This window comes from Corvus cornix, chromosome 2 (assembly GCF_000738735.6).
Source record: "Corvus cornix cornix isolate S_Up_H32 chromosome 2, ASM73873v5, whole genome shotgun sequence".
Lineage (NCBI taxonomy): Eukaryota > Metazoa > Chordata > Aves > Passeriformes > Corvidae > Corvus > Corvus cornix.
Genome location: NC_046333.1, coordinates 66838415 through 66851026, shown reverse-complemented (window position 1 = coordinate 66851026; position 12612 = coordinate 66838415). Strand labels below are relative to the sequence as shown.

The 12612-nt window shown below is 39.5% G+C and overlaps 1 protein-coding gene across 1 annotated transcript; it reads right to left on the bottom strand.

The window, feature by feature from the left end:
- Positions 1-1269: 1269 nt before the first annotated feature.
- Positions 1270-10994, bottom strand: BLOC1S5 (biogenesis of lysosomal organelles complex 1 subunit 5). Its single transcript, XM_039549589.1, has 5 exons — positions 10840-10994; positions 9554-9636; positions 7317-7446; positions 5615-5673; positions 1270-3369 (listed from the first exon to the last, which is right to left on the bottom strand). The coding sequence occupies exons 1-5, from the start codon at positions 10952-10954 to the stop codon at positions 3190-3192; spliced, it is 567 nt and encodes a 188-aa protein (XP_039405523.1). The 5' UTR covers positions 10955-10994; the 3' UTR covers positions 1270-3189.
- Between the last annotated feature and the right edge of the window lie 1618 nt (positions 10995-12612).

Here is a 12612-nt window from a genome sequence, read left to right as displayed (position 1 = left end):
GAAAACTCCACTGTTTATGAGGAAAGATTTAACAAGCCATGAATTATTAGAGATGATGTGATGTTCTGTGATGTGATGTTGTAATGACATACCTTTTCTTTAAAAAGTATTACCTAGTGTCACCATAGAAAGAAGCAGAGGGAGAACATACAAATCAGCATTCTCCCTCATTCCTAAGATTAAAACAATGTGTTAGGCCTTAGACATAAAACATTCCAAGAAGAACAGCACACAGGTTCATTGTTAACATAAGGCAGTTTAAAAAACCCAAACCCTTAAATACCTCTCGAGTTCCCCAATTTGTTATGGCTCCTAAATAAATACAGCAGGGGTAGATTTCATACAGCAGTTCCAAGGAAGACAGCAGCTTCTTTGCTATGTGTATATTACAACAGAAGGACTAAGAAAATATTCCAGTGGTTACCTTTCAGTTCCAAAGAACAGTTCAGCAAAATAAACAGCACTAATAGTGAAAAGTTATACATGTAGTCTGCTACGAAGACAGATTGCAAAACTCACCTTTCACATCAGAAGTTAACTTAATATTGAGGACCTTTTTCAGCTCCTACTGGAATCCAATGCAAACTTTTATCAGGTTTAACAAGGATTAAATAAATCCTCAAGATCTTTAAAGCTATGGAATTCAGTCATGTAAAACTGCAAGTGTAAGGTGAAACACTTCCTTCATGCACCAATGACATAAACCCAATTTTTAAACTATTCATTCTTCTATTTCTCCCAAATGGCTGAGACTGTGAATAACAGGAATTTGAATCTTGCAAAGGAAGTTGCACTGTGGAGAACTACTGTGTCCAGACAGACCATAGCCCCACCTTGATAAAAAACTGCTGAAGACAGGAATCTTTTTTTATCAGTCAGACATATTTAGATAGTATTGGACACAAGTATTGGTTGAGATTTTTTTAAGCATTTGGACAGAAAAAATAGGTTTTGCTACAAATGTTGGCAAGTTGCTTCCGAGATGATTAAGCATTTCCAAGTACCTCAAAACCTACAGCATATCATGCAAAAAAAGTGAAAGTTACTAAATGAAATTATTTCAGGAACAGACAGTTTTCATTCAATGAATAACATTGACCGAATTATATTATTATTATTATTATTATTAGGTAGATAGAGATTTTGAAGAAATGTGCTTTCAAATGATCTCCAGCATAAAAGATTCTTCAGCATAAAACATTCTGAAAGAGGAATACATTTTCAGTGTTAGTACTTATGAAGCTTTCCAAAGAATCAGGAACACACATCCCCGGTTTTGGAAATACCACTTTATTTTCCAGTGAATATCCAACTTGTAACACTCGCATCATTGCTTAAGAGCTCTCAAATTGATGAAATACTAAAATCTACAGCTCCAGTGCACAGTTAATTAGATATCTAAATCTTAAAAAAAATTATCAGTGCAAAAATATAAATTAATTCAGTATGCAGTTAAATGCATTTTGTTACAAACATATTTGGGCTTTGAGCACATATACATCAAATAATCTGGTAAGAGAGAAGCCACTTCCAATCTGTGCTCCAAACAAAACTATTCCATACCCAATTCTAAAGACAGACAAGAACGAACTTTTTCTTTTTAAATGAAAAGTCTGAGCTTAGTAACAACATTCATCACGGGTACACAAGCTGAGAAATATTACAGCAGTCACCCTTTATTCAGACAGGAGTTGTTCTAAAAGAGGCTTTCCTATTTTACATGTGTGGGATCCTTTTGAGACATCTATGTTTTTTCCATTCAGAACAGAGAATTAACAACATTCCAGCGTGCCCCAGCGTTGGCAACTCCTCTTTTCAGTCCAGATACATGATGATGATTGATGAAGCTGTTGGGCCTACGGTAGCAGGCAGAGCAGCTTGGCAGGAATTCAGTGTTATTGAAAGAAATCTCAAATACTTATTCCATCTCCTCTACTAACTTTAATCACACTATCAACATGCTGCCAGGAATGGAGCCTTGAAACCAAGCCATGAGCCTACACAAGCAACCCTTGTTGGTGTATTACTGCTGCAATACAGGTAAAGCGTAAATTCTGTTTATTTTTACCTGTTTCCATTCTACATTGGACACCAGCAAAATTATGGAAAGACATTTCCTGCACTAACCGTTAGCTTGCAGCAAATTTCATTAAGGTACTACGTCTCATTTTCCTTGGTTAATGAACTGATTAACTTCTTCAGTTACACTGCTGGTAACTGCAAGTTTGGAATAAAGGAAAGCAGCGCAGGAGTTTCACATACGCTGTAAGAGTAAGTTAGTACGAAAGCAGATCAGTACCGCAGGCATTTAATCACTAATCTGCTCATTTGTTACACTGATAAAGAAACAAAAATCTTACCTCAATTGCCTCATAAAGTTCTGACAAGCTTATCCTATGTAAACCAACAGCATGCCAAGTATTTAAGGTAAAACTGTACTAGCTGCAAAGCTAATACAAAGACTGATATGCTTCTCATGATTACTTTTTAGCTTGTTGTGGCTTTGCTTAGAACAGTAAAGCTTAAAAAGAGAGGCCTGAGACATTTACAGGGAGAAAAAAAAAAGGAATTGTTAACCAAGCTTACCTTACAATTTTTATGTTAGCAAAAACCATTCAAATTGCAACTCTACTTCATAATACTGAACATACAACCCAAAAGTTTGAATTACAATTTGATTTAAAACTCTGTTGAGATCTTTCACCAGTAAATTTTCAAAGTAAAATATTCCGTAAGACAATTTTATTTTCTTGAAATCTACAAACAGAATATAGAGTTTTCCCAGTGAATTCTCAGCTAACTATGGCTGGAACCTATCAACCTACTTTTTGGGAAAGGGCTGGGGCTGCACACCAGGATAGTTAATATTACATTAGTCTCTGTTTTCTCAAATGATACGATACTCTGTTGATGGGAGAGAACTCCAGTTTGCAACTCCCTGAGCTGGTGTAGTCACACAATTTTCAGTTCCACTTTCCAACAAACAAAGAAATACTGGCATTCCACCTGCCCTGAATCAAACAAGCATAGATAGGCACTTAAGTTGAAAGTATGCAAACCTTTTCTTCCCATACCAAGCCTGGAGAGGAAATTCTCCTTTTTTCTATCAATTTCAGCTTTCCAAAAGAACCCCAATTTAAATCAGAAGCAACTGAGCATGGCACAAACCCAGCATTATTAAAAAAGGTCTTAAAAAGAAACGTATTTGGCCAGCTCCTTCTCCATCTCAGAGTACTGCTCTTTGAGGCGCTCCATAGCTTTTCTGTGCTCTTCGTCCACCTCCGCACGCTTGTTCTGCTGCTCTTTCATGAACTCCTCCCAGTGGGCGATGCACTTCTCTTCACGAGCCGTCACCTTCTCTGCCTGAAGCTGAGGGGAGGAAAATAAGAAGTTTTTAGTAATCATTTCCATATTAAAACAGGGGGTTTAATCAGAGCTACATAATGTTAAAGTATCTGAAAACTAGCATGAAGACATATGGAAAGGAGAAACTGAAAAGAAAACACTTATTTTGCATAGCCAATCCAAAACAAGTGGCAAAATGTCTGCAATACTATTAACATGATTGTGTTAGCAATGATGCTATTTCGATAAAATATAACAACATAGATATTAAATGTTTTGAAACTGGCAGCTAGTATTTCTGCTTTAGCCAGCTAGCTCTCACTGTGATTAATGTCTTCTTTTATAAATAAGTTATTTTTCCCCTCATACTTTCCTACTGCTTGGCTTCTGGTAAATCTAATTCTGTTCACTCTCTTATCTTGAAAAAAAAATTTTAAAATGTCTAGATATCTAGAAAGAGAGATCATACACACATTCAATGCACACGACAAAATGTAATACAATTCTGTGGATTGCTTGTGAGCTGTATTAACAGTCTGTCTCCCTTATATTACAGGTGCAGAAGCCAAAATAAATCTAGGCAGTTGCTCTCCCATTTGCTCCATCTCCCAGCAAAAGAGAGATTAATCCTGCTTTTTATTTTTAATCCCTCTCCTTTTCAGTGTATCAGCAATGACTTTCATATGTATGGCATTTTTGTCAACTAAAGGCACTGGGAACCCATTTATGTATTCTTAAACACTCTCTCTGCTGCTCTTCAAGCTCACACAGCATGGCTAAATACACAATTTTTTTCAGTGCAGCATTTTATACACTTTAAAAACATTATGCCAAGATTCATTTTGTTTGCAACAGATATAGTAACATCTACTAACAAAATCCACCGGGTGTGTACTAACAGTTTGACTGATACACTACTTTGTATTCAACAGGTTTTGAAACATTGGTGTTTCAAACACTTTTTGACATAATTACACATCACCTACCCAAACCTGACACTACATTCTGCCAAAATCCCATCATTTTTTCAGAACATATAATCTCAGAAAAGTAAGGAAAAGGTATTTCGCCTCAAGTGGCTGCATTACAATGACAACTTTTATCTATATTTTTAAAAAGTTACCCACCTGTTATTACTCCCATTTGGAAAGTTTCAAGGCAAAAAGTCTTACTATACAAACTTTTAAGACATGCTATGAATCCAGAATACCTGTAACTACTCTTCCACTACATATTAAAAAAGAAAAAAAAAAAAGGGTGTAAACATAGAGCTAATATTTTTTTAAAAAAATAATAGTCACCTTTCTTACTGACTGTTCATTTTCTAAGTTATAAATTTCTTATTAAAGCTTTGCTTCAAACAAACAGTAGCAGAACTGTAAGAATTTCCTACCTCTCTACCAGTATCTACAGTAGTGTTAGACACAAGCAAACTCTGTCAGTGCTCAGCAGTGTGCTGTTTGCACAGTACCAGTATTCAATTGCAACTGGACTGCCCATCTTCATCAATTACAAAAAAGGAAAGAAAAACATGACTATCAGCTTACATCCATCAATGCACACCCTGTTTTGCTTGATGGCCATGGAAACGTCTCCAGTACTTCTGAACCAAATTATTATCAACAGCATTTTGCAAGTAAAGAGATAACACAGGAACACAATAAAGAAGTAGTAATGGGAATACAGGAAACTAATTTCTTGTATAATTTTCCAGGTTTTAGATTCAGAGCACATGTATTTCAAATAAGCAAAGTGTAGCCAACTGAAAAGGTTCCAATGATTCGCATGTTCCTATAATATAGCCCTTCATTAAATAACCCATCCACAAGTGAAAAAAAACCACTTCCTTTTCAACAAGCAATATATATATAATATGGTCAATGTTCTCAGCTAACTAGGAAAGATTTACATTTCCATTCTGGTAGGTTAGTAGATGTTTTTTGTTCCACAGAAAATAAGCTTTTTTTATATTTAAGCTTTCCCTGTACGTGACAAATGTTATAGTCTGAGCTAGGAGGGAAAATAAAGCAAAGGAAATAAAAAAAAAATAGTTTCCATGTATCAGGAGATTGCAGGAAGAGTTAGCTAGATCCATTAACTTTGCCCCATTTTAGAAGGGCAGAAATCACCCCAAAAGAAGTTTTACTGCAAGTATATAAGGTATAGAGAAATATGTTTTTAAGTTTTGCTATACTGAAGGCAGATAAACTTGCTGTGAAGCATGAGATTCTTAGATCACAAAATAAAAATCTCTCCATCCATCCTTTACCTTTCTCACTTCATACTCCCTCTCTTGGAGTCTATGGATCATAGCGTTGGCAGCTTGCACTGAAACAACAAATTGCAGTAGATCAGTCTGCTGCTGTAAATCAAAGAAACTTGCCTGAAAGGGATTTAGGAGATGAGAGGCTGTTGCAAGGTGAAGATTATATTCCAGTGTGTCACTTAACTCTGCCCGAGAGTCATCTGTACTTGCAGAAAATGCTTTACACTTAAAACTTTTACACTCCTAAAAGTAAGTATTGCAGAGTTCAACTTTGTGTGTTCTAGAAGCCAAAAGCAGGAAGGCAGTGAGGTCCTCTCGTGCCCACATTCTTAGTGTTGCTGATGAGCTGGAGTGCACTACTCAGCACCTCAGAAGACATCAAAAGCCACTCTCAAGTCAGTAAGTAGAAACAGGTGACCAAACTCTATGTTTTACTTAGTTGGGTTTTTCTTCCTTATTTCTTCCCCATCAGCTGTGTATGCACTCCACAGGTACAACATCTTTATGCTGGAGTCAGTCTCTTGTCTCCCAGACTAAGCCTGGGAAAACTTCTCAAAGGAAATAGGAACTGTATTCCTACACACTTTTTTCCCCCCAACTTAATTAATGCTTAATTTTAACACAGAATTAAATACACTTATTTCCCGGGGCAGCAACTGGATGCAGTTCTGGATAACTGGCTCAAGCTGCTGCTGCTTGAGCAGGGAGGTTGGGCATGACCTCCAGAGGTCCCTTCCCACCTCAACCATTCTGTGATTGTATTACTAAAGATATACTGCACAGCTGGTCAGGGAGCAGCATGGAAGGTTCACCCCAGTTAGACGGTATTAGAACATATGTCTTACTTGCATCACTAAATTTTAAGTTTCAATATTTTCCTGCAATCCTTTTATGTGTAAAGCATCATCTACCATTTGCTATTCTGCATATGCCAGATGCCATATAAATAAGTTATAGGAAATTAAATGCTTATACAACATGCCACACATAAATTGTAACAAAACCCACAGTGGCATGTTTCAACTGCATAAATTTAGCAGCTAAAGCTACCACACTCTCTTAAAATCTCTTTTGAGGAAGCCATCCTGCTGAATGAGTAAGAAAAAAAAAAGACACTTAAATATTAGTACAAATCTTAAACTTTCTTTTAAAATCTGAGCACTAAAGAAATATATTAATTATTATAAGGATGAAACTGAGATTAGCATGTAATCACTGTTACTTCCCAATTTGTGACTGAAGATAATGATAATAATACATTTCATAGCTATACAGTGGCAAGTTTTGTTTTAAATGATAGGAGACAGTATTATACACTCCTGCGGGAAAATTAAGACACTTGAAGGTAACACCACAGCATGCTTGCAACAAACCAGGAAACTGAAATTTTGCCCATGGCTTTAGTCAATGTGGAGTACTATTTCCAATTGAATAGGAAAAGAATGAGCTGAAACAACTTCTACTCAAACCAGCAAAAAACTTTAATGTAACCTTAGCAAGAGCTGATTGGCTGAACTACTACATATTAAAAATGTCCCTGTTGTTTCCCTTTTAAAATTTCACAGAAACGAGAACAAAGCACAGTTTGTTAAACAGTAGAAAATTACCCAAGTGGGGTAATGCTTTTACAAATCATATTTTGAATCCAAACTATTTAAATTACTCAAAACGATGCATCAAGAGCAATAAGAAGCAACCTGCTTACATCTCTTGAAGGTTTCACTCAAATTGTCTTGCATTGCCTGCTCACACTTTGGAAGAACACGTTCATTTGTTTCAAAGATCGTGGTTTTTAGATTTTCAAGTACTCGCAGTTCTCGGAGACCGCGTTTTTCCTGCCACAAAAATGAAAGAAGGTGAGTGGCTAGCAAGGAATTTCACTTTGCAAATTAAAGATGGCTTCCCAGTTGATAAACTAATAGCTTCATCTCAAAGACTAGATCATTACCTACTAAAGTGTTCTCTACTTATTTAACAACATAGATAAAATTGCCAAAAAAAGACAGCAATGCTCCATTCTTTACATTAAAATACAAGAATCCTTTGAATGACTCCTCTGGCCCTTGTGAGAAAAGACAGTTACACACCATATGGAAAAATGTGCTGTTTTGTATAGATAATATACAACATCTCTAAAACAACAGAGAGCAACAGAGCTTGAAAGCATTTCATTTTTATAATTCAGCTGTTACTGAGAAATAACATAGCAGTGATTCTGCTTGCTTGATGTCTGACCCTCCACATTTAGCATGGCATGAGGTGAAAACAATGCAAGTAAAATTGTTTTAACTGAAGTAAATCAATGAAGTTGACTAAAAAATAATATAATACAGCTGACTAAAGAGGCAGCTCTTCTAGCTCACTATTGATCATGATTAATTACAAGTACAGTAAGATCTTGTTTTATTGTCTAAATTTAAAAAAAAAAATCTATTTTTCTGAAGCCACAGCACTATTCCCACTCTGAATTTCACCAGTGCTTTACTTAAGATAAAAACTCTACATAAACAAAAACCACTGTATCACATGAAGTGGGACAGGGATTACCACATCCATCTTAAAACTTCAGAAACATAAGCACAGACAAGTAAAACACCTTAATTAAACAGGCTCCAGATTTCCTGAGTGCAAATCTCCATTCCTTGCACACTAGGTGCTAGTAATTGAAAAAATAAGCACATATCCTACTACAACAAGAAAGTGTCTCTTACCTCAAAGTTAGAAACAAGTGGAGTTTTTGGGTGCTGGTGGTCCTGAGCCCACTTAAAAGAAATTCTAAACTGCAAAAATTTAAACAATCCTCTACTTTGCTATTTTTCCCATAAAAGTATAAATCAGTAATAAAATTTCAATAAAAGATCTAAGAATATATTAAATTTGTCTAAGGAACAGAACAAGACTTCAGGTGAAATGGGACAAATATATGAATTATCAGCCTAAAGATATAAGTTCTAATTTTATCTATGAGTTTAATATTTTCCATCCTGTGGAATGACATGTAAAACTACTTACTTACAGCTTAGTTAGGGAAAAAAGAGAAAAGAAATAATTTCTTATGACTCTCAAGCCCATACGATACAGATCTGATAGGAGTTTACTTCACATCTGTATTTTGCTAAACCAGCAGAGACAAAATAGACCTGCTTGAAATGTAAGCTACAATCTGGGTTAGGGGGGAGGGGGCAGTGAGGGGGAAAGACATTTTATTGTCATTCAAATCAGGTCTGCATACAGGAATTTTGAGGTGTAACCGCTTTTTCAAGACAGACTTTAAATTCCACATACTGTAAGAAAGAAAATCTACTCAGAAACAGCCTTTTGCTGGCATAAGATTCAAATTTTCTAAACTTTTGCTGCCATCTTGTGGAAACCAAATTATACTTTGCAGGCAAAGCTGTATATAAACACTTTTACACCTTCAGTACTTTAGCCTTATTTGCAGCCAATCAGATAACAGTCATTCAATTTTTAATGATTTTATTACTTTGCATGAAGTGTTGCTCTTCTCTTCCAGTATATCACTTGGTCTCGTGTAATGAAAACCAAAGAAAATAAAATTACAGCTATGCTAGCTGAATCCAGCTGAGGCATAAAGTAGTTTCTCAATGAAATGTAAACCTATACTGGCCAACAATACTTTCCTTGAACCAACTAGACTTCTCTAAGATGTTAGGACTACATTATTCTCCTACATCAATATTCCTGCCAGTCTTCTGCAGGAAAAAAAAACCCACATGCCCCTTTCAAAACTTTTAAAAGACCTAAATTACCACCTTGTTTGCTAAAGATGCAGATGTATACTGCAGGTGTGTTATTTTGGGAAAAAAATCCATGTCAAGTCCTTCTGAAGAAAGTTATGTACCTATTATAGTATCTAAAAAGACGCTAAAACTTTTCAAAGTTTCAGACTGTGACAGCAGCCAATAAGATACAAATACTTACTTCAAATTCTTTAACAAAGTAACGTATTTCTCCCTGAATTACTGGTCGGTGATCCAGCAGTCTTGAATAGACTTCCCCAACATCTAGAAGATTAATGACAGCCAGAATTTTAGTTTTTCTCTCACTCCCACACCAGGCTACAAAACACAGGCAGTACACCATACCTCAGTGTGAGGAAGGACTATTGCTCACCGAGTACATACAAAACCAAAAGAGCATCAAAACAGTATTTGTAGGGTAACCTATCTATCCAGCAAGCCACCAGCTTAGATAAAACACAACGAACCAGTATTCCAGATGCCAAAGACACCTTTCTGTGAGGGTGAATGTTCTCCTCTGTGGCTCAGCACCCTTTGTCTCAACGCTCTTTCTGCTCAGTACAGCTTCCGTATCTGATTGCTAATGCTGGTAAAAGAACAGAACTAAATGCTGCAGTTTAACAGATTAACAGCGTAAGCGTGGGAATCTTCTGCAGCAAAAGACAAAAGGAATCCTCATTATAAAGGAAAACTGTCAGCATTTTCTTGTATTCCAGGGCCAGACTTGAAATTTAGTCTTGGAAAAGAGTATTTGCTACTTAAGTATGTGCGGAGAAACAGGGTCACGTGTCACAAAGAAAAAGCCTGCTAAATTGAAAAGCACTGTGAGAGCATAGCAAGTACTATTTCAAGAAATACACAGCACAGTCCCAAAAAAGACTTTAGCCGGCGCTGCCATCTAAATGATGTGTTCTCCTGCCTCAGCTGCTGGACCTGCCCTGTGCTCCCCGTCTCTACTGTATCCACCTGGGTTTGTTCTACACCCTGAACCCCACCCGTCCAAAACGGTGCAGACGATTATTTAGAAATTCGGGAAAGACATGACTGCAGTAAATAAAGCATGGGATAAACCACTTCCCAGTCCAAACGCTTCTGCGCACGGATTAACCAGGACAAAACTTGGGCAAACAAGACCCAAGTAAGTGCTTCCCCAAGAAACTCCATGCCCGTGGCAAGGGCCTCCGTGGCCGACCCGGCTCCCCGAAATAAAGCCACAGAGACACCCTAGTTTCCAATTCTGAGAGATGAAAGCCAGCTAAGCCCCCCAGGTGTCCAGCTTTAAACCTCAGCACACGCCGCGGAACCTCGGAGGGCTGGAGGGCGCTGGAGTCCCGGAGAGCTGGACCGGCCCTGGGTGGTCACGGGACCAGCCTCCCCTCCCGGGCCCCTGGGCCGTCTCTCCGCCGCTGCCGCGGGGTTACAGAGCGGGCTCGGCACCTGCGGGAGCCCGCACCGCTCCCTGCTTACCCTTTATGATGGGCTGGATCGGGGACCCGGAGGCCGGCGAGTCCCGCCTCCTGTCGGCGGGCGGCGGGGCCGCCGCGCTGCCGCGGCCGGGGGACGCGGGGCCGGCCCCGCTCATGGCGCTCGGCGGCCCCGCGCAGCGCAGCCCCGGCCCTGCCCCGGCCTCCCGCCCGCAGCGCTTCCGCCCGGCCCGCAGCCGCGGCGTGAGGTCATCGCGGCGCGCCGGCCGCGGCTGCGGGAACCGCCCCCAAGGATCCCCGATCCCTCCCAAACCTGCGGGTTTGGGAGCTGCTGTTGTGGGAGGAGAGACGCTCACGAGTCTGGAGAAGGGCAGCGGGGCTGGGGAAGGGTGTGGAGGGCATGTCCTGTGAGGAACGGCTGAGGGAGCTGCGGGTGTTCAGCCGGGAGTAAAAGAGGCTCAGGGGAGACCTTATCGCTCTCTACAACTCCCTGAAAGGAGGCTGTAGCCAGGTGGAGGTCGGCCTCGTGCCCCAGGTAACCAGCGACAGGGCAAGAGGACATGGCCTCAAGGTGTGTCAGGGGAGCTTCAGGCTGGACATCGGGAAGAATTGCTCCACAGAAAGGGTGATTAGACACTGGAGTGGGCTGCCCAGGGACGCGGTGGAGTCACCATTCCTGGAGGTGTTTAAGGAAAGATTGGACATGGCACTTGGTCTAGTTGACATGGTAGTGTTTAGTTATAGGTAGGATTCGATGATCTCAGAGGTTTTTTCCGACCTAGTTGATGCTATGATTCAGAAATTATGGTAAGAGACATGCATTAAGCAATCCAGTTTGCTTCTAGGTGCAGCAAACGTGAATAACAACCACTGGACACACAGGCTAAAAAAAAAAAAAAAGAGCAGCAGTCTTTCTTTACAACTATTAAAAAATGCAAAAATGACATAAAATCACTGTACATTTCTTTTAAAACAACTTCAGAGTACAAGAGAGGCTTCTCAGTGTGAGAGAAACATGGAGCTCCTGGAGCAGGTCCAGTGGAGAGCTACAAATTGAATAGGGGAGTGGAGCATTTCTTACCATGAAAGGCTGAGGGAACTGGGCTTGTTCAGCCTTGAGAAGAAACAACTGAGAAGGAACCGTATCAATGTCTTGTCAGCATCTGAAGGGAGGGTACCAAGAGGATGGAGCCAGGCTCTTCTCAGTGGTGCCAAGCAACAGGACAGGACGCAATGGGGAGAAGCTGATGCCCAGGAAGTTCCACCGGAACATGAGGAAGAACTTCTTTACTGTGCAGGACCGAGCACTAGAACAGATTGTCCAGACAGGCTGTGGAGTCTCTCTCCCTGGAGATACTTAAGTACCTTCTGGATGCAATCTTGTGCCAAGTGCTCTGGGATGACACTGCTTGAGCAGGCAGGTTGGACCAGATGAGCCACTGTGGTGCCTTCCAACCTGACCCATCCTGTGATTCTGTGAGAGCATTAGAATATTTTCAATATACTTGCCTCCCTCCTGGCCACTTATAAATTACAGTGTATTAACTTCTGTTTGTGACTTTTTCCCCCCCACTACTCAATAAACTCAGTAATTTCTAGAACAGGTTGATCCTATTTAGGCCATTGCATCTAAGTTTGTTTCTTCTTTTACACATTTTTTTTTAATCTGCAATACATGTCACACTGCTCACTGTTGTATGGTCAATGAAGAATAACAAGGACCACAAATTCTGCTATAGCTGCTGCAGCCTTCAGTGTTCTGACCTATAAGGTGGCAGTTTAGCTGGAACAATTACTAGTTTATTAGTAGAAAACA

Bases quoted from the DNA above. Each gene is read 5' to 3' on its own strand.
- BLOC1S5 (XM_039549589.1), bottom strand. From the start codon at position 10,954: ATGAGCGGGGCCGGCCCCGCGTCCCCCGGCCGCGGCAGCGCGGCGGCC. The intron at 9,637-10,839 runs GTAAGCAGGGAG...TTAATCTTCTAG, and splicing joins GATCCAGCCCATCATAAAGG to ATGTTGGGGAAGTCTATTCA. The intron at 7,447-9,553 runs GTAAGTATTTGT...TTTTTGTGGCAG, and splicing joins ACTTTGTTAAAGAATTTGAA to GAAAAACGCGGTCTCCGAGA.